The 22,214-nt window shown below is 37.2% G+C and overlaps 1 protein-coding gene and 2 long non-coding RNA genes across 13 annotated transcripts in view; 1 reads left to right on the top strand and 2 right to left on the bottom strand.

Annotated features, from left to right (window-relative positions):
* The window catches only part of cic (Putative transcription factor capicua), a 57,543-nt gene that overhangs the window by 34,517 nt on the left and 812 nt on the right, over positions 1-22,214 (top strand). For 6 of the 11 annotated variants that reach the window (XM_070112444.1, XM_070112466.1, XM_070112446.1 and 3 more), the window contains 20 exons: positions 2,689-3,897; positions 3,962-4,421; positions 4,550-4,690; positions 4,788-5,545; positions 5,613-5,816; positions 5,888-6,018; positions 7,268-8,173; positions 8,249-9,420; positions 9,498-9,713; positions 9,863-10,112; positions 10,356-10,613; positions 12,103-13,196; positions 13,257-13,476; positions 13,538-13,780; positions 13,850-14,195; positions 14,293-14,459; positions 14,522-14,617; positions 14,691-14,875; positions 15,237-15,453; positions 15,526-18,625. In XM_070112444.1, the coding sequence (XP_069968545.1) occupies positions 2,828-3,897; positions 3,962-4,421; positions 4,550-4,690; positions 4,788-5,545; positions 5,613-5,816; positions 5,888-6,018; positions 7,268-8,173; positions 8,249-9,420; positions 9,498-9,713; positions 9,863-10,112; positions 10,356-10,613; positions 12,103-13,196; positions 13,257-13,476; positions 13,538-13,780; positions 13,850-14,195; positions 14,293-14,459; positions 14,522-14,617; positions 14,691-14,875; positions 15,237-15,453; positions 15,526-15,554 (8,163 nt within the window). In that variant the 5' untranslated portion in view covers positions 2,689-2,827 and the 3' untranslated portion in view covers positions 15,555-18,625. Of the gene's footprint in view, positions 1-136; positions 498-2,688; positions 3,898-3,961; positions 4,422-4,549; positions 4,691-4,787; positions 5,546-5,612; positions 5,817-5,887; positions 6,019-7,267; positions 8,174-8,248; positions 9,421-9,497; positions 9,714-9,862; positions 10,113-10,355; positions 10,614-12,102; positions 13,197-13,256; positions 13,477-13,537; positions 13,781-13,849; positions 14,196-14,292; positions 14,460-14,521; positions 14,618-14,690; positions 14,876-15,236; positions 15,454-15,525; positions 18,626-22,214 lie in introns of those variants that run through there. The other 5 variants (XR_011397299.1, XR_011397300.1, XM_014233231.3 and 2 more) reach the window with 5 other exon arrangements.
* Positions 4,627-7,012, bottom strand: LOC118683697 (uncharacterized). Its single transcript, XR_004979529.2, has 3 exons — positions 6,670-7,012; positions 4,772-6,611; positions 4,627-4,713 (listed from the first exon to the last, which is right to left on the bottom strand). It is a non-coding gene; the product is annotated as an uncharacterized lncRNA (long non-coding RNA).
* On the bottom strand, positions 17,047-20,619 carry LOC118683698 (uncharacterized). The gene is made up of 2 exons (XR_004979530.2): positions 20,270-20,619; positions 17,047-17,271 (listed from the first exon to the last, which is right to left on the bottom strand). It is a non-coding gene; the product is annotated as an uncharacterized lncRNA (long non-coding RNA).

Below are 22,214 nucleotides of genomic sequence, written 5' to 3' on the forward strand. Positions count from 1 at the left end.
CGCTTATATTTCCTACAGGGTTGTTAGTATGAATATACTTACATCAAACTTTGGTAGTTCACTCTCGTTGTTGATATGCACAAATAGAAGAACTCGCCAGCTTTTCTTACCAGCTGCTCTTTCGGTTTTAGTTAATTATTTACGAAGTATGTATGTATGTACACAGGTATGCATAGTACTTTGTAACGCATACGAATGCAATTGCATCATTTTTGATCGATCAGCGAGAAATCTATCAGTCCTCTTCAAACACTTCTTAAGTTATGCCGCAGATGTCAACAGTTCGAAGTAATCGAAGATACGTTAAACTATTCGTAGCGTGCAGTGATAATTCTGTGTATTTTATTTATTTGCATACAATTCAAAATTGCACCCGTAAACAGTGAAAACTCCCATTTATCGGTCACAATTGCAGTCTTAAAACGTGACGCGATTGTCAAGTGAATGTCAATGCTAGTAAAACTTCCGAAACCGTATGCAGCAGTGATTTCCAAACGGTAGGTGTAAGTTGAGAATGTGCGGTAATTAAAAACAAAATTCTCCTTTTACTGAGTCGGTTGGACTTACTAGGGATGTTGGCGCACGCTGATAAATGTTTTCGTTTTGGCAATACTTTCTTTCCCTCGATACCCTTACTAACTGTTAGCGTGAATAAAGTCCGGGTTACACACAGAGGTTACGAAACAAATGCGGTACTTGCAACTGCCGATCTGCCACTGTTGAATTGCTTCAATTTGGCTACTCGTAAAAAGTATACAAAATATTAATTTGGTGAAGTGCAAATATATATGTACATTAGGGTGGGTCAAAACAACGAAAATATTTTTTTTAAAGTCATATTTTTGTAGAAAATTTACTATTCTACAAAAATGGAGATATTCAACGTCAAACATCAATGTATTTTTGTTTTAATTATAATAAAATGCTCGGTCTTGAGCACGAAGCCATATGTACATACATATGTGAATAGATACGAATAAGTTGATTCTTAAATATGTGTTTACTTTTAGCACAGTAAAAACAAAAAATATTTTGCTTTCGGTTTCGAGTTAAATCATTGTGAAAATAATATAAAAAATAAGTATTAAAGTTTGAAACTGTTATGTGGATAAACATGTAACATATTGGAAAAATTAGTTCACTTTAAGAATCTCTATTTTCGCATTTAAGTAATAGGCATTTTAGTGTAGAGTTTTCAACAATTTTTGACAAAGGGACTCATTCACCAAATTGAAAGTACCAAAAACTAGTGCCACTTGAAATTTGGCTGAGGAAGCCAGATATTTTATAAAACCATTTTTTGACTTGTTAAGTCAATCATTTTTAACTACCTATTGCAAGCATTCTTTTATTTTTATTTACTCTCCAACGTATGCTTCGCGCATTCACATTTTTTGTTTGTTTAAAATAGACCGACTGCACCGCTAGTAAACAGAAGATTTCAGTGGTGTGGTAATATTAAGCACGCTACTTGTAATCAACACAAAATCCTAGATGAACACGAACCAGCCCATGAATGGCACTTCAAATTCGTTTCTACTTCAACAGCCCCGTTTTTCATATTTCAGTAACTCTACTCTCTTGTTTCATGCTTGCATTTCTCTCTGACGCGGAGTCTAGTAAGTTTTTTGAACTCCATCGTAGCCGCCCAGTCCCCTTGGCTGATGTTTGTACGTTTCCACTCGCCAACTAGAGGAATTCATACTACCGCCAACCACTCGCAGTCATCATCAGTGTTGCACTTATTTCCTCCTCTACTATATACTATGTACATGCTGCATTTTATTTTAGTCTGCTTGGCGCGTTGGCGGGCTTGGAACGAGAGCTTGATATGTAGTGACGCAATTGCGCACCAACAAGTTGTGTTCGACGGTATGCATTCGTTGCTGAACGAGTATAGAATGTGCATGAGAAGAGAAGCAAACTTAGCACCCAGTTCGCTGACTCCCCACTTCGCAGCTGCAGACACACTCCTGTGTTATCCTCACGAACATCCAGTCAACAATCATAGCCTGATGGAGCTGTAGATATAGTAGTTCGCTAGTTACAAAACAGACACTGTCACATCTAGCGTTTGCATATGCTCCGCTACTGTTGTATCCTTTTCTTCTGAGTGTATAGTATGTGAAACAGTTGTTATGCTCAAATTGGCTTGACTGTGATTATAGCTTTTTATTTAGGCACATACTTCGCCTAAAACCATGTGTTAGTATATGTATATGTGTTGTGGGTTAGCAAAAATGTCAACTTTGCTTGTTTTGTTTTTACAAATTGAAGGCCGAAGTTACGGAAAGTATGCATATTAAGCGAGTTAAGCCTTGCGGATGCCGAATGAAATTACTACTATACTACCACGCCCACTAAGAGATGTAATGTAGTAGCAGGGCATGTGGATAGACCGCAAAAATGGTATGACAAATTGCACGCAAATGCAAGCGGGAGTATTGATCGATTTCTGTTGGTGGTCTGCCGCAAGGTTCACTGACAACAGCACAGACGATGATGGCATCTAATTGTTGACGTGACGTATTTGATTTTTCGCGAGTTTGATTTGTAGCTTTTGCTCGTTGTTAGCTACAATTGGCTCTTTCTTGTATACATATAACTCATTTTTTAAATTTATGTTTGTACATGTACTATACTAATTGCACAAATACGTAAATAAGAACTTTTTATAATTTTTTGCAGATGCCATTTTTGAATTTTTTATAAGACTTCATCTTTATACAAATTACATTACGTCTGGACCATTGTTATTCTTGAAAGTGTGGACTTTGCAGTGAAGTCTGCCAGTGCTTACTTCGATGTCTCGTGCAACACCTGAAAAATGGTCAAAGCGGTTTCAGCCCGAGCAACAGCAACCACGGCCGCTTTGTACGTAGCAAAACAGCAATTGCAGTTACAACAAGAACAGCCGAACGGCAAGAAATCTAAGCAAAATCATCAAAAAGAACCGCAGACTTCTTTTTTCCGATCTGAACCCGAACAAATTTTAAAACAACGTGGACAGCAGTTTGCTCTTGACGCTGAGGAGGTGGAAGAAGAGGAGGAGGAGCCGTGTGCGAAACGTATTGCTGTTGGAGCGCTCAGCAAAATGGTAATACCATCCTCGGCAGCAACAGCAACCACCAGCACGTCATCAGCGTCCGTATCCTCTTCCGTCACATCAGCAACAACGACGAACAATGTTAACACGTATGCTCACGCTGATCAGCAGCAAATACAACAACAAAGGCAACAACAAAATGCTCTCTATCAACAACAACAACAACAACAACACCCGCCCACTAGCCTCAACAGCCAACAGACAGCGCCGCGGCAACATCCGAAGAAGCGGAAATTCGACCCAGCTGAGCTGGACCGGCAACAGCAAACCTCGCCACAACCACAACACCACAGCGATAGCGCAGCAGCGACGTCGTCGATCTCCACAACAACCACATTATGGCATGATAACAAGCCAATTTCGACGAATAAAAATGCTAATATAAACGCCGAGAACAGTAACGGTATCTTACCTTCGGCGAGTTTGAAGAACAACAACGGGGCTGCCACAACGAGTACAATATCATCAGCAGCAACAGCAAATATTGTTGTTACAAGCTGCAATAGCAACCTTTCGTGGTCCGCTACAACAACAAGTGGTGCAAATGAAGTTGCAACATCGGCGGACATGCTCAATACAGCGTTACGTTCGACTATCCAACAACAGCAGCACTCGCCAGCAACATCGATGATTGTGAGTCCGGTGGCAACGGCGACACTTTCTACCATAACACTGCCGGCAGGAGTTGTAGTTGGCGCTGGCGCCAACAGTAACAGTGGAACTACAGTTGTAACGGCGGTTGGGCGTGCCGCAACCACTCTAGAAAACCCCGAGAAACGCACCATAACAAGGTAAGTGAACAACTTTTTTATTATAATAATATATATTTTGTTTAATTTTAAAATTTGTCTCCAGCACACAGCCGTCGAGTAATTACAAGCTGCAAAATGTGTTAAGTGTGACTCACAGCACCGGCAATAATCGCACTCTAACTTCTACCAGCAATACTACGTTGCAACAACAACGACACAGCTATCAGCAGCATTTACAACAACCACAGCCAGTGGTTACCAGCCAGCAACAGCATCAGCAGCAGCCGCCGCTAGTTGCTAATTTGGATCTCAGCGAATGGTCGAATACGCGCGTATTGGCCAAATTAAATAACTTCTATGCATCGGGTATTATACGACAGACGACATCGTACAATGGCAGTTGCAGTGGCGCAGATGCTAACAGCAGACCGCCTTCAGCTGCTACACCGAATTCAATTACAGTCGAATTCGATCCGCCGGAAAATTGCACACAACGCTATTCGGACGTTTTGGGCAATGGGCGTTTCAATGTGATATTGGACGCTAGTCCACCATTAGCTGATGTAAGTCGAAGCGCACAAGCAAGTTGTTTTCAGCAATGAATTAGACCTACTATACATTGAATGACAAGCCAAATCAAATCAAATCAGTGGTGTAATTAAAATATTCTTTGCTCTTCTTATTTCATTAGATTAATGTGGACACTCGAGTTTGTGTGCGCAGTCAGATAGAAGGTCGTTCGGGTTACGTCTTTGTGGAGGGCACGGTTACGGACATCAATGCAAACACAAAACAGTTCACCGTTCAAATTCACACAGATTCGACGCCAATAGTAAGTAAGGCAATTTATATTGTCTACAAAATATATAAGAAATGTAGAAGTAAAATATGTTAAATAAATTAACTTACTAACATAACTACAATTATAGTTTAAAACTGTTAAACGGGCAGATTTGCGTCTGCTGCTACCGCCATGGTGGGACGAATTGCGTGAACTTTCACCTTTTCCACATCAGCACCACACACATGTTTTTGGCGCACATAAGGCGAGCGGTGCACACCCATCGCTGCTCACATCTCCACATCAGCGCACTGCCGGTGGCAGCGGTACTTCAGGGTCAGCGACACACAAAACCATTGTCGGTCACCATCATCCACAATTGAGTTATGTGGCTACACGTTATGACAGCAAAATTCCGACACATCTTACGGTAGCCGGCTCACAACAGCTGCCCGCACACATGACTTCATATAGTGTCGCACAACAGCATCTGCAAAAGCAAGAAGAGTTTTACCGGACGACTGCCACCTCACCCTTCCAAACTGTAGGTGGCAGTGGGCAGCCATTGCTTGTGAACGCCCACAATGCGGGAACGATTGGCAAGATTAACGGCAACGGCAACGGCAACAATGCCGCAACGTCGCTACCCGAAATTGTTGTTTCTCAACAGCAATTGCAGTTGGGCGGCGGCAGCAGCAGCAGCAACAGCCATCAACACTCACATTCACCATCAGATGATCTACAGCGGCGCCAGTCACGGCAATATGATGAATTCGAGTCGGATGATGAATTAAAGGGTGTGCAAATAGATGGTTACACACTTGGCGATGGTGATCCCGAGAAGCTATCGGCGGGCAGCAAGCGTAGCAGTGTACAGAGCCGCGGCAGCACATCAAGCACCCCAAGGTAACGCCACGGATAGTGCCAGTTAATAAATTTTAGTATTTTAACAACTATACTTATTCGTTTGCAGATCTCAAGGAACAACGCCGCATCGTTTCAAAAAAGGTGATATTGTTCAGTCGGAATCCGGAGTGCGCAAAAAATACAATGGCAAACAATGGCGTCGCCTATGCGGTATGTGCTCGAAGGAATCTCAGCGACGTGGTTTGTGCTCGCGCCATCTTAATCAGAAAGGCAATGCTTTTCGGCCAAATGGCGCTAATCGATTTCCTGGGTATGTCATATCAATTGCTGTTTTCAAATTTACTCGTAATAATGATATAGAGATACATTTTCTCATAACAGTGATATGAATAGTCGTTCAAGCAGTAAGACGCAAGTGGACGAAGACACTTCGCGCGACTCAGAAACGTCACCCAACTACCGTGTGGCGGGCCGCTCTGACCAGGAGGAAACTGATGTGGCTAATATTTTAGGTAATTTAAGCACAAAATGGAAAAATCAACTACAACAACAAATAATTGTTTGAGCTTAGTTATAATGTGTTGGGGCACAGCGAATATGACGCGTACATGAATTTGAGTATGTGGTATGAAATAAATTGCAGAAAATTTTCCGACTCAAGTTGTTGGACCCGTATCGCTCGTGGGAACGCAATAAGATACACCAATAGAGAATTTGCTGATAATGAGCGACATAGGAGTCCGCAGGTGAACGTAGTGTTGTGTGATTAATTTTTACGTTACAAAAAATTAAAAGTAAAATATTTAAAGAATTTGAGAATTTTTCCAGTACACTGATCTTACGCTTCGGTTTAGGCCAGCAAAAAAAAACACTTCACACATACAAGCAGTTGTATATCATAATTTAAGAACTGTATCAGTTTTGGAAGCAAATATACATATTGTCAAGAGTAATGAGCATACACTGTGTATATTGTTAAAACCATTCTGACTGTGAACGGTGATTTTAATTGTTGAGCACTTGAAAACTTACTTCTCTTAATCATCAATTTACACCTACAAAACCAAACTCTCCACTCTCCTTGATTCCATACTTTTGCCAACAACTAAAACAATAAATAAATTTTACCATATTGAAAGCATGGCAACAAAATTTTTAAGTACCTGAAGATGAGCATTGTACATTTGTATGCAATGCATTGTTGTTATTATAGCCTTGAGTCCTTCCTTTTATGTCAGCAGGTAAATTGCAAATGTGCGAAAGAACAAAACCACTACATAAGAATAGTGTAAAGTACCGATTTTCAAGAGAAAGCTATAGCATTCAAATGTGTAGAAAAATCAACAAAGAATACGAGAGTTTAGTGATGAGCAGACGTTTGAGAAAACGAAACTAAAGCGGCAAATAGAAATCCGCGTCGGAGCGCGAAAACTGCAACACATTATTTGTACAATGTTAAAATTTGCATAAAAATATTTAACTTTTATAGAATACATAGTGTTAAAAGTAAAGTAATATATTTTGTTTTTTTTTACTAAATGTTCAAAATTTACTTGTCATATCAGTTCATTACTTGTGTTTATTAGCTGTACGTACGAAAATGAATTTAAATATATTTTTGCCCAGAGATGACGTCGCTGGAAATTTATATCTTCAATGTTTAAGTAATTTTTAAATATGTGCAGTGTTTTTTTTATTTTTATTTTGTTTATTTGTTTGTTATTTCTACCTTTAAACGTGCATTGTTCGTATTCTCCACAGTGTCACTGAGCAGTTCACGTTCGGCCACGCCAAGCTATTCTTCACCTGTCAACCATGGTACCTCGCCGATGAATGTTACCAATTCGCCCGTGCCAGTAGTCTCCAATCGCCAAAATTTTTTCACGCCAATAGGCGGTGGGCCTGTTGTAACAGCGGACGCGCAAACAACTAAATGGAAGCCCGCAGCCAGCCCCATACAGTATGGTACAGTGGGTTATTCACAAGTTATACGCCCCGAAACGGTGCGTGCGCAAGGCAATGCTACCGCACCACCGCCACAACAATCGCCCGTCTCTATGGTGATACACAATCAAAACACCGCTAATGTAGCAGCTGCACATCTGCCCGGAACCGCTGGCAATATACATCATTCCTCGCTGCACTCAGCGCATCACCAGGTACCGCCACCACTATCTCCAGCACAATCTGCTGTCATGCAACAGCAGCATCATTTGCAGCAACCGCCACTCGCGCATAGCCATATATCGCCAGCCGGGCCACCTCCACCGCTACCGATCGTTAGCAGCGCTGTAATTGCACCACCTCGGCCACCTGCTTCTGTGGTTACAAGCGTTGGTCACGCCACCACCAGCGTTATACGGATCTCACCTGCTGCCGCCGCTGCCGCCAATAATGGTTCCACAGCTAATGGCAGCACCGCAGCATCGGCATTGCCGCAATCCTTTCATCCTGTCATAGTCGATCCCACACAGCTGGTGCCTTTGCTCTCGCCGGCAAGTGGCAATTCATCGTTGCAGACAGGACAACCCACATTGGTTTCGATCAGTAGCGGTTTGGGTGTGGGTGGCAGTAATAGTTCGCTCATAGCCGCCGCACATCAACACAATTTGCAACATCAGGCGCCAGCGCCACCGATTTCAAATGAAAAGACGATTTCAAAAAACGGTATGTACCGCTAACAATCGTATTTTTTTAGTAATTAATATTAATGCCTTTTTCTTATATTATATATATATATAGGATTTCCGCCGGGGTCGATATATCAATGGCAAATGCTGTTGCCCACCATCAGTCAGTCCCCCGTTAAACCGACCAATTTTACGATAGCCGGCATCATACCGCCAACGGCGGAAACACCACCTCCACAACAACAACAACAGCAGCAACAGCAACCAACACAAGGAATTAATTTGATAAATCACCATGGCGCCCACAACAGTCACAGTAATCATAGTCTGAGCGTCGGTCATAAAATGACCGTTGACTTAGACTCACCCGAAAAGCCTCTGAATTTCTCAACAAGTGATGCGGCGGCCGCCATGAATACTACTTTTAATATTAATAATGGAGCAGGAACATCGGGTGGTAGCGGGGGCAACAGCAGCGTGCCACAAGAAGATAATGACGATCAATTAGACGATGACGTATTCGAACCAATGACATCAGCGCATCCAAAGCCGAAGCACGCACGATTCGCCATCAACAGCAGCAGTGACAGTTATAGATATGGCAGTTCGTCTAAGAATAAATATGGCAATGAAGGTATGGGAGAGGCGAAGACGTCAACAACATCCGGTAATAGCGGTGCGGCGGCCAAACGACGTTCACAATCGCTTAGCGCAATACAACAACAACAACAACAACAGCAGCAAGCAAAATCAACTGCCGGAGGAGGAACTTGTGCCATCGACAAGGAACCCTCCAGTCCAGAACCGGACAAAATCCGTCGTCCTATGAACGCTTTTATGATTTTCTCGAAAAAACATCGTAAACTAGTTCACAAAAAGCATCCGAACCAAGACAATCGCACTGTTAGCAAAATTCTAGGTGAATGGTGGTATGCTTTAAAACCGGAGCAGAAAGCTAAATATCATGAATTGGCCAGTTCGGTGAAGGACGCCCATTTCAAGCTGCATCCACATTGGAAATGGTGTTCGAAAGACCGTCGTAAGTCTTCTAGTTCAGGCAAAGGTGGACCATCTGGGGGACCTGTGGACAGTAGTGACGGTATCGATTTGCCAATACATAGTCCCGGTTCAGCGAGTGCTTCAAGCAACACTGCCATCGACTCTCAAGGCGATAATATACCACTTACAATTGAGGAAACTCTGGGTCAAGTGAAAGAGGAAAAGACGAGTATAAAAGCTGAGGTGGTGCAACCAATCGAAACCCAACAGTCCGATGATGAGCACGTAAGTTACACGAATTACTAAAACAACTATAGTTTTACTTGATAAATTATTAAATAACAATATACCTTTCGCTGTAGATGCTAGTGGTAGATGAAGCCACAAACAATAAGCAGAGCAGCAATAGCTGCAATTCAGGATCTCAACAGCACGACTCTACATTAAAGCAAATAGATCTAAAGTGTCGTGAACGCGTTACCGATTCCGATGTCGAGGATGCCGCTTATGATTATAGAAAGACCGCATCGAATGCGACGAAGAATGTACAAAGTGAAAACTCAGCTGAAAACGAAAAGGTTTATAACTCTTTAACAATTTAAATTGGTATTGTATTTTTATTTTGATTAAAAATTTAGCAATAATTATTTAATAATTTTATTAAAATCTTTATTTGTTGAACAACTTTTCTTTGATATTTAAATAATAATCGTTTCTCAATTCAAAGCTCTCAATGTCGAAGGAAGCAAGTATAAAAAATGAGAGCCAAAATAAATCGGAAGAAATTTTAGCGCACAGCTCTTCTGGCAACAACGCTCTTAACCCGAGCACTGAGCGCGACATAACATTGAAACCGAAACCCATCAAGCCATATGCCTCTAGCATTGAAAGTAGCATTCTTAGTCCTCAGCAGATGCCGAAGTACTCATACAACAGTCCGAAGAACCCAATCGGTGTAACACCATTCCAACCAACAGGCGAGCGCAATAAATTATAAACGAAATACAACTTTGAAAAGCGGTTGCATAATTTCTTGTAATTGTTTTAGAAAAGCGTTTTTTTATGTAACGCATTTGATTTCGTTGTACATAATATTTGAGCGCACTGTTAACAGTAGCGACATGACGTAATGCTTTTCTATTGTATTTTCATAATATGCAATTATCTCTCATATTTACATGCGTTCATTTATAACAATATTTGTATTTGTTTTCGTGTAGGCGGTGCGTTCAAAACCATGCCAATAAGCCCGAAAAGCACGAAGCTAGATGAACAACAGCTGCAACCGATACATATAAAGCAGGAGGATATCAAGCAAGAGCTGACTTCGCCATACATAATGAATGGTGGCGGTGCGAATGTAAATAGCGTATTTACATTCAATGTGCCAATGGGCGCGGCAGCCAGTCTAAATCAAAAGCAACAACAAACAACAGGACATCCATTACGCAGTCCCAATACCATGGAGGGTAGTAAAGGTATACGCGAACTTGAAGTAACAAACACATATATTATCACTTCTTATAATTTATATGTTATAATATAATATGTTGTTATGATTTATCATAATTCTTTTTCAGTTGTTGCTATTGTGTTGTATTTTCGGTTGATATTTACTGCTGTAATTTGATTTTTATTTCGCGTTTATTTTAAACATTTCGTTGATTTTTGAAACCTTATCAATTGGCTGTTTAAAAAATCTTAGAAATTTTTTAAATCAATATGAGACTACTCTTCATAATCACCATCGTCATAAGCATCCTTAGAATTTCATTAATTATTATTTAATTTTCAACCAGTTAATAGGTCATCTTTTAAAAAACTCCATCTTCATTTTTTATTTTTTTTTTATATTTTCCATACGCAATAGCATTCTTACGTGTTTTCTAGCATATCAAAAGTTGCTGTCTCTCTCTATTTCTTTCTCTCTCTTCATCATTCTTCACAATTAACCATTGACCATGCCTGACTACATGCGCATTAATTGTTTACCAAATCATCATCAACACATACATATATATTTGCATTTTGCGACAATTAAAAATCGGTTATATATGAATGCAGCAAGTCAGTTGATTGTCGCTAAAACCACAGAGTGCCGAAAAGATACTCGTCCCCAGGCACTTTCTGACTTCGCCGATGAGGACTACGATGCTTACGAGACAGAAACGGATTTTGATGATATCGAATTTTATACAATACCAAAATTACGTTTAACCAGCACACCAACGACGCCCAGTTGCAACAGAACACCAACAACGAAAACGTTTTCATCAATTTTGGCTGTAAGCACGGTTGAGCCACTGGCTGATCGGCCGCCACCATTGAAACGAAGACAATTCACTATCGTGCGTTCATTGACACCACAACAACAGCACAACTCACCACATCGTCAGTTGAAATATTTACATCAGCGGCGGGTGGAGACACCGCCTACAGTAATTACACGCGTGCCGACACCCTTTGGTGTTAATGAGCCGCAATCGCCGAAGCTCAGACGACAATCGTTGAATTCCTCACCTGCTCAGTTTGCAATTATTCGTACACACCACCATCATCATCATCATCATCCACATTCTAATCCACACTCGAATGCACATTCATTAAGCTCTACACCGCCACCTTTGTTTTTCAACAAAGCATCTAGGAGCGCGACCATGATATCACCACTCACCCTACCTGCGGCCACCACAATATCAAACACCACCTGCTCATCCATTATACCCTCATCATCAACATCCACATCCACAACAGTCTCATCCTGCTCGCAAACTGACAAAATTAATGTTTTCCCCTCTCATTGCTCCTCATATAATGCTAACAACAACAACAATAACAATAACACACCAATTTTATCATCTACAACAAAATCGTCGACTCCAACGACAACAACAACGATTACAAAAAAACTGATTACAATTAAAAACGGCTGTTCAAATAATCCAAATCTCGCCGCAAATGCTAAAGACGTGTTTAATAAAAACTCAACAGCGGCCCGCTCCACCATTCTGTGCGACCCGATGGTAATAGAGCCGAGGAAAGACGCGCAGATTAACGAGACCGATGCGGAGACATCAGCAGTTGATGCAACTTCCAACATTAAAGCACCAGCAATCACAATGCAACAACCACCGACAATGCTGGTAATAACCGATGGACAGCGATATGCCAGCAGCTCCAGTGCTCAGTTAGTGCCGCATAAATTGAAAAAGTTTTCAGACGCTGGCAATGGCAGTGCGCCAGCCACATACACCTACGTGTTGGCAACCAATAGCAATGCCGGCCCCAACAAAGCCAGAGGAAGTATCAATCCAAACGCGTTAAACATAAATTCTACCCCCTCCACACCCATCACAGTCAAACATTCAAATAGCGTTGCGACCACTTTGCGTCCATTGTCGCTGATCAGCGTGAATTCCTGCAACAAAATTACGCTGCCGGCGAACGCACGCATACTCGCCGCAACTTCATGCTCTTCCAATAGCAACAACAGCGGCAATATTGTCGCTATGGGCAATGGCAACATAGGAATTAGTGGCAGCAATGCACCGCCGATTGGCAGCACGCTCACGCTGTTGAGTACAACACCATCGCTTACTGCAACCGCTACACGTTTGGGCTGTGGCAGCAATATCAAGAACAATAATAACAGTATCATTACAATTACTAATGCTACTAACAGCAGCAGCAATAACAACAACCTCAATAACATATTCACTTTCAACGACACAATAGCAACAACTAGCGGTTCCGCCGCCTTCAATGCTGACGTCAAAAGTGGCGGTGGCAGCAGCGAAGGCAACGGCGGTAGCACTTCGATTTTAATGTTCAACTCAAATATTGCAACTGTTGTTAATTCCACAGCCAGCGCAGCGTCATCATCGGTGCCTTCGTCACCTGCAGCGGCTAGCGTAGCCATCAGCTCGACGGCGGGCTCCTGCTTTACCAACACTCCAGTCATGACACCAACACAAATACTCGCAACGACGACTGGTGGTAATGGCGGTATCGCAAGCGGCCAGAAGCAGATACTTTTCACAGTTAACAATATGTTAAATCAGGTGAGTGTATAAATATAAATGAGTAAAAGTAAACATAATAAAACTGAAATATATTTCCAGGTCGCCCTTTTGCCAATGCCACAACTAACAGAATCGTCAGGCAGTATCGCCGCCGCCGGCAATGTTTCATGTGGACCAAATAAGCCAACTGCCATCTCTTACCCCAATTACAAGAAGAACAATGGCCAAACGACTTATGGTGTGAATACAAATATAAATGGCGGTAATGCTATTTCAAATGCCAACAACAATAACGGCACTTTAATGCACAATTATACTGGTTTGTTGGCCTTTATTCTGTATTTTGAAATATATTTAATTTTAATTTTCTTCCTTGGCAGAGTCTACCCAAAAATCACCGTCTTGCAAATCATTACCCACCACTCCGAAATCGGCGTGCTTGTCTTCAACTTTCGCAATGAATCCACCGGACTCGGCTGGTAAACGCAGCACAGATAGCAGCTCCACCTCAGCTTTGGACGCCGAGGATGAGCAGAATGACATTGGTGGCAGACAGCAGTTCGTTTTGGCACCAACGCCAGCACAACTGGGTCGTGCGAAATTTCCGCGACGAAAAAATTTTTGTATGTACTAGTTCTTAGCCTTAGTTGCGTAGTACGTCTAAACAATTTTCTATTCTAAAACAATTACAGCTTCAAACAACACAGTAAACGATAATGGCAATAATAACACATTTTCTACCACTGTTCTGATGGGATGCAACTCTATGAAGAATTTGAATTCGCCTATTATGGTGGACTCATCATCGCCAATAATTGGCAATGTAAACACGGTTGTCAGCTCGATGGCATCGGCGCTACCCACACCCACTTCGTCAACGACCACGCCAAACAGTGATGAACAAATGCCAACTACACCATCGGCTGTTAATAGCAATAGCAGTGCCGGTAGCGTAAGTGATTTAAGCGGTATGTTGAATCCCAAGTCGCCGATAAAATTAGCATCAGTGACCAAAAAGAAAAACGATGACATGGATAAGTGAGTACCGTTCCATGGAAAATCAACATATAATGAATACTGAATTTTCTAGATAAATTTTGTGTTTATAAATATATATTGTTCTACTTATAATTAGTGTCTTAAAACAAGTTGATTTCGAAAAGAAATATCAGGCATTGCCACAGTTCAAACCCGAGGATTGTCTATCTCCCAGCGCCATCGCAGTGCCATCATCGCCACGCGTCTACGGTACTAATTATCGAAAAAAGAATCCACCACAGCCAATTGTGCCACCAAAAAAGCGTGAGTAGCAATTTGGTAAAAGCGCCTACAAATTAATAGTATTTAACATTTTTTATATATAGCCGTCTGCGAAGACGAATCAGCCATTGAGACAGCATCATTGCCATCGACACCGTCACAGCGTTTCTTCGGACCCGATTTCAACATTGAACAGCTAAGTAAGTGCAAAGTCACATACTAGCGTACTAATTGTATAATGATTTATCATATCGGACCTTGATTTATCTATAGATTTGGAGAACTCCGATGAGACAGACCGTTCGCCGCGCACTCCACAAACTCCTTTACAAAGTGCACGGTCCGATGCGAGCGAAAAAGGACATCGTAAGGTATTGGAAATACGGCGCAAGTTTGTTTATCAACTTTTCAACGAACATGGCATGTTTCCATCAACCCAAGCTACAATGGCTTTTCAGGTATGCTATATGAAGACAAACTATGCATTTAAAATGAAGTATACATAAAATAAAAATTCCCGCTACGGTAATCATTGACAAGATTTATGAGCAATGATAACAACAAAAGCAATAATGCATAATCTGTTCTCACAAGAAAATATATTTCGAGAATTTCGCATACTCAGAAACAGCTACGATTACCATTAGCGTTGAGTAATTAGTTTGTTATCGAATTTGTAAGCAGACAGACAATAAATTTAATACAGAAGAAAACTCCGTGGCAAACTTAAAATACTCTGTTCAGGGAACAACAACATATATGTGCATTGTTACCTGGGTACGTTTTGGTTTTTTGTTCACCTGCTTTCTTTCTTTATAGAAAAAGCACATCGACGTATTTCCGCGAAAACAAGATCTCCAACTGAAAATACGCGAAGTGCGTCAAAAGTGCATGAGCCAGGCCGGATTCACGCCACACTCGGCCGGTCCTATGACGCCATCCGCTGAGACCAGCCTGTCCACAACTGCAACAATAACAACAAATACAAATATAGCAACAACAACGCTAAACCAGAACTATGGGAGCGGAGAAAGTTGTAATGATAACAAATCTTAAATCTAAAGCCACAATATTTGAACGAACATCTCCTATTGTTTTTTCTCTTTAGATGCTCAATCACAATCAAATGACGACTAATTAAGCGGAGCTTCCCTGAATACGGAGCTCATGTAAAGGGCCGATAGTATTAAATACACAATAGCAACTATTGTTCATATTTCTTATAGAGAGAGAGAAAGAGAGAGAGAGGGAGGAAGGGAGAGTTCCGTACAATCAAATTCAAATTCAGTGTGCCATGGCAAGATGTAATTATGCAATTTATGCATATGACCATATAATGCCATCAAGAGCTGTAAGTAAGTAACATTTGCAACCGCAATGAAGAGAAGTTTTTAATGCCAACTCAAGAAATATTTAAACATATGCATGCCCATTCAAAGGAAAGCAATTTACTTTGCTATACCAGATGAACTGCGACAACAGTGTATAAGTTCAGTGACAATGGCAGTGTATTATTGTTCGAAAACGGTTTGATTGTCTCTATTCGATATATATATATATATATGTAATAGTTAGAGAATTCATAGAAGACATAAATTTGAAATATTATGGAGAGAGAACTACATAAATACTAGCAAACCGGTTAATATAAGCAATAAGCTACTGTTATGACATGTGACCTGGTAACAACAACAAACAACCACATACAACACGATTCATATTTGTTGCAACGGTACACCAACAACGCCAGTAAAGAATTACCATCATTAATTGGTAAACGCATACTAAGCCTAGAAAACTGAAATGAAATGGAGTCGAAAAGCGATTGTGTATATTAAGAGAATCACAAATATAGACACAAAGCGAACAGCACAGTAAAGAAACACACAGTAAATTTATTTAGCACACATATAATGCAAACACTTTAAAGCATATATAACTAATCCCAATTAATTAAAGCTTAAATAGTTTTTAATTTTAAAACGCATCAATAAACAATACTGCAAAGCATACAGGATAGAAATAAACCCTTATTCAAGCATATAATCAGTGTAATGAATTCAAATAAGTAAATAATGAATTAACCGATTGTATTAATACAATCAAACAAAGAAAAACGAAAGAAAACAAAAAACAACATGTAATTTAAAGAAGTGCAGAAAATAAATAATTAATTATTAACTAAGTAGCCTTTGCAGGTTAGTGGGTGAACTGAACTTAAAGTTATTATAGATGAAGCTAAATTAATTATAGATGAAGCTTAAAGATGGCTTAAACATAATGTTAACACATTTAATAAATTGCTACAAACGGCACACGATAACAATTATTCAATCTTGGCAAACATTCATACAAGCAAAGTTATAATAACGAAGTAACCCATTCAAGACACTATTATCATTTTATTCAATTTTTTAAATCAGCGCATAAACAAACAAGTAAATGCATGAGAATGTTTTATAATACACAACCACAACCACACACAGATAAAAGCATTGGTAACTAAGCGAGCATAACCTATAATTACTTATGTGCATCTTGCAAATTTTCGGCGATTTTCTTTCCTTTCACTCGCAATTTCTAACATTAAGTTAGTTGTAAATGCATTGAAACATAAATTGAAGTAGAATTTCATGTAAATCAAACAAATAATTATTTATTTATACCTTTGTATGAGTATGCCACCAGCACAAAGTACATTTTTAATTATTTTAAAAATGTTTAATTTGTTTCCAAATCTCACCACTTCCCGCTCCACAATCCAGTTAATTATTTCAACCTTCCTTTATATTTTTTTTACCTATCCACCTCCCTTACACATTGAGCTCCGTTTTATATACACATTGTATTTTAACTGAAATTTTATTTAAAAAAAATATATATTGAATTTTAATTTATGATTTTAACATTTATTTTAACTATACAATTTTAAAACAAAAAAATGCTGTCTCCTTGCATACTTTATCTCGAGAAAGTAATTGTAAATGAATTAATTTGTACGCAATTGGAACACACACTTTAGTTTTAATACAAATTTATATTTATTAGGTTATTTCGAACTCGTTGGCACCTTATGGTTAGGAAGTACGTACCATTTTTACCCTAAGCCACATCGAGTCAAACGTTTTTTTCTTGAATTTGTACAAATCTTTCTTTGCAGAAAATATTAAAAGTTTGCTTATAAGTTAGTAGAACCCAGCTGTTCACATTGTGCATTTTGCAATTATATAATATTTCAATGGTTTTTAAATATTTGCTTTAATGCGCAACTTTTAAATGCGCCCATTCGCTTACAGCACTGAAATTAGATATGCGAAACAAACACGCATACGAACATACTATAGTATGTTGGTAAACACAAATGTGAGCGACTGTCGTCTTCCACTTACAATATTGCAATATTACAAATATTGTTTTTCTTTTTTTAAACATATGTGCATTAATATTTTATACTTAAATATATAAAAACAAACCTTACTTTTTGTGTTTTAGTAATTTTTACTAAAAAAAATATTTGAGCAAATGTTTCCAAACAGTTTTAGAAATGTTTAAACTTAATTCACTTGAAACATCTTTGTACAACATTTCGAAAGAAGATTTTTCGATTTTTAAAATATGATTTTTTCACATTTTATTACAAATTCGTAGTAATACGAGTATATATTTCCTTGCATGCATTTAAGACTGTATGACAAAATTTATTTTTGATTATGCACTGTATTAGTTATTTTTTTATGAAATACTTACACATATGCATGCATACTCGTATTTGAACACGCATACCGTGTACGGATTTCTTACGAAATTTTGTCTTGTAGTTAAGTTAATATTTTAGTTATCTTACTTTTGCAATAGTTTCTTTTTAATAAGTTAAAAATATGCAAAGTATACTAAAGTCTCAAATATTAATGCCAACAAACATATTGTTAGTTAATATATGCATATACATGTAAAACTGTCGCTATATAGTAATTTTTTTTATAATTTCTAAGAAAGAAGAAAAATGTATTATCTTAAAGTGTTTTATATCGAAACGCAATTGCATATGATTTAGTATCGTAAATTACAAAGCAAAGCTGTATGTTTAATCTTTTCTATGCCTCATCATAAATATATACATATAAAGAATATGAAACAAGTAGTGCATATACAAATTATAAATGTGTTTTTAGAATGTTAAATAAATTTTGATTTTATGCAGAAAATAATTTTTCTGTTATTGTTTTATTTAAGCTGTTTGTTTACTTACTTGAACCTTAGAAACCCCGCAGACAAATTAGTAAAATTGTGCAGCATACAACTAATATAAAAATTGCACACTTTAATTGTCAACAAATTTTAAATTAATTTGTTGACTTTATCCATAAAAATTCGTTAGGCGTTGCATAAAATAATATGAACATTCAATAATATTTATATAATTTAATATCCAAAACCACATGCAAAACTCTAAAAGCCACATGACATCCCAAGGTTTCAATTCATTATAGGTATTTGAAATTCATTCTTAATTTTTTTTAAGCATGCAGTATTCAATTACCCCGTTTTACAAGCTGTTATTTTTGTTATAATCTCTACGCTATATACATAGTACATATACATACGCAACATATAATATAATAAACTCAAGAAAATGTGCCAAGCGGAGAAATACAAATACAAGTACGATGTAATAATGAAGAAGTTTCTAAATTATAATAATGAAATAAAATTTAAGCGAACTGGAATATGAAATATAAAACATAAATACTGAATACACACTCAAATATACAAATACTAAAAATCAATTTAATCATTTCTAAATTGCATAAGCAACTAAATAACACAAATAATTTGTAAATAAACTATTTCGCGTGGAATGTCAGCAAAGTATGTAGATGCCAATTTGTGGGTGTTAAAACATGTTTTATAGTATTTCAAACTCTAACTGGGTAACTTTCTGTGTTGTTTTAAAAATTATATTTGTATTTGCACATTGAAAAAATGCTTTCTTTCGATGAAGCTCTAGATCTGAATTTAATCCATGATTCAATTATATTGTGTCCCAAAAACAACACTTTGTCCACAAAGTTTTAATCCATAATGTCAAAATCAGTTGTTTTGTTTTGTTTTTATGATTCAACAATAAACTTTTCAAAAATTTCAACTAATTAAAATGTGTTTTTTGAGTGATAACTGAATGCTAATAGATTGTAAACATGTTTCAGTTATATAAGTTTGTGAAGATACGGAGCGTGCTTCCTCTTACGAAAGAAGTGTTTGTATTCATTATGTCAAAAAAATTGATTTTTTGTTTATCTTGAAATTTTTCTATTTACAATTTGATGATTTTATGCGATTTACAATGTATTCGTATTGAGTTATCACTCAAAAAACGCATTTTCATTGGTTACCATACAAAATCATCAAAATGGTTGTGTTTCTTCCATGATTCAATTATATAAGTTTATGTTACTTCGAAGCGTTCTTCCTCTTAGGAAAGAATTGTTAATCCATAATGTCAAAAAAAAAATTTTTTATTTGTTTTTCTCATGAATATCTATCTTGCTTCCATTTTGTTGATTTCTTATGATTTACAATCTATTCGTATTAATATATCACTCAAACAAACACATTTTCACTGGCTGAAATGTTTAAAAAAAAGTTTTTCGTTTAAAAAACAAAAATTAAAAAAAGCTGATTTGGACATTATGTGTTAAAACACTTTTGTCTATTGGTGTTGTTGTGCTATCGACACATCCTTATATAATTGACGCATGGCGTCATGGCTCCAAGTAACAAAACATGTATGTAATCGAATCATGATCTGAAACCTATAAATTCAATTTGTTATATATATAGTACAAACGTACAGATGTAAATTGCTGATTTTTTTTTTCTCCTTATTGTTTAATTGTTTAAAATTTGCAACCACCACAGTGTACATGCTATTGTAACCGCTATTTTTTAACTCAGTGGGGCTTTTAAGTAAAAACTTATGCGAATTTCTTTCCCCCGAACAGCTTTCATACTACGTGTATAAATCAGCGAATTAACGTCTCGCTGTCTTTATGTTTGCTGATTGATTCGCACAAATTCTCTAATTGGAAGCAAACAACAACATAAATTAAACAATGTTTACAAAATTTAAACTATATAAAAATGCACTAACTATTTGAAACCAACTCATACTAAAAAAAAACTCATACTACATATACACATATCTGCATGTATAAACATATAAATACATTAAATTTAAATATGATTAATGATAAATAATGTGAGTGCGCTGTACAAGAAAACCAAACCAAAGCAAATTACAAAACTTTTGGCAACAACCCTTTTGGATATGACGAAAAAATAAACGACATACACGACTACATACACATACGAGTACATAGTACATAAGTCAAAGTAACAAACCAAAATACCAATTAAAACTGCAACTATTTAGCAAGACAAAAGCAAGAAGAATGAAAAACACACAAAACAAAACCGCGTTTCGGACTCAAAATTCTAAAATTCAGGTATTACGAAAATAGTCTTGAACTATAAATCAAGAAAACATAATTTTGTAATTTAAGTGTAAGTGAAAATGAATAAATAAATTCAAAGTTAGAGGAAGATTTAAGCAAATATTTAGATACATCGTTTTACAAAAACCAAATACGTATTTTAACAAAATGTTTCCATGAAATAAAAACGATTAATATTAAGAATTGCCAGCAAATGTTTGTGACAAAATAATATTATTGAAAAAAATAAATAAGTAAATATGCTTTGTTAAGTTAATATTAAATTATTAAATATTAGATCCCGAAATAAGAATTAAAAATTGAAAGTTTTTCCGATTTTGGGATTAAACATTTTTTATTTATTTATTTTTATTGTAAACTTGCGATTATTATTACGGATTAAAAAAACATAGTTATATACATTATTTTTAACTAAAGTTTTCGGAAATACAAAATTTAAAAAAATTATATTTAACGTTAATTAAAATAATTTTTATACATTATTTGGTAGCCTGGTTGGACGTCGAAACCAAAATAAGGCCAAAAATTACATGGAAGTAACGATAACGTAAATAAAAATGATAAATTCAATAATTGCAGCACTTTTATCTTAAATTTAGGGCCACACACACCACTTGGAAGGCCGTATGCGTTGATCTTCTCACTTATCGAAAGCTAGCTCCTTGAAAGTTTTTTTTTATAGGTCAACCAAAACCAACAGACGGAATTTTTCTAATGTTCATTTTGTCGAACTGCTGTGTTAAAAACATGATCTTAGTAAAGGTGGTATTGGTAATTAAAGAGCACTGATAACTGGTACGTTGCCAGCAAGTTGCAATGGCGACAATTTTCCAAGCTTGCATTCACTAGTGTTACTCCGACATTGTTTTTTATCGTTATTTGTTTTTTTTTTTCTATCTTAAATGAAATAAGAAAAAAATCTAAAAGCGCTTTGACTTGTTCGCATTCGCAATTATAATGTATTTCATTATCTCTGAACTGCGAATATTTTGACATATAGCTAAATCTATTTAAGCTTTAATCCAGCTAAATCCAGTTTAGTTATTTATTACATATATGTATATGTAAACACTCATACAAATGTACATATACTTTTAAAATATTGCACAAACGAAACTTAACAAATATACGTACATGAAAATTAAATAATAACAGAAGTGAAGTGTGTAAGAAGCCCGTAATGAAGTGCATTTTAAAAATGAAAGCAGTGAAATGCAGAATACAAAAGAAAAAAAGGAAATAAATAATATGTATGTATGTTATTATAGTGAATATATACCAT

Source organism: Bactrocera oleae, chromosome 2 (genome assembly GCF_042242935.1).
Source record: "Bactrocera oleae isolate idBacOlea1 chromosome 2, idBacOlea1, whole genome shotgun sequence".
Classification (NCBI taxonomy): domain Eukaryota; kingdom Metazoa; phylum Arthropoda; class Insecta; order Diptera; family Tephritidae; genus Bactrocera; species Bactrocera oleae.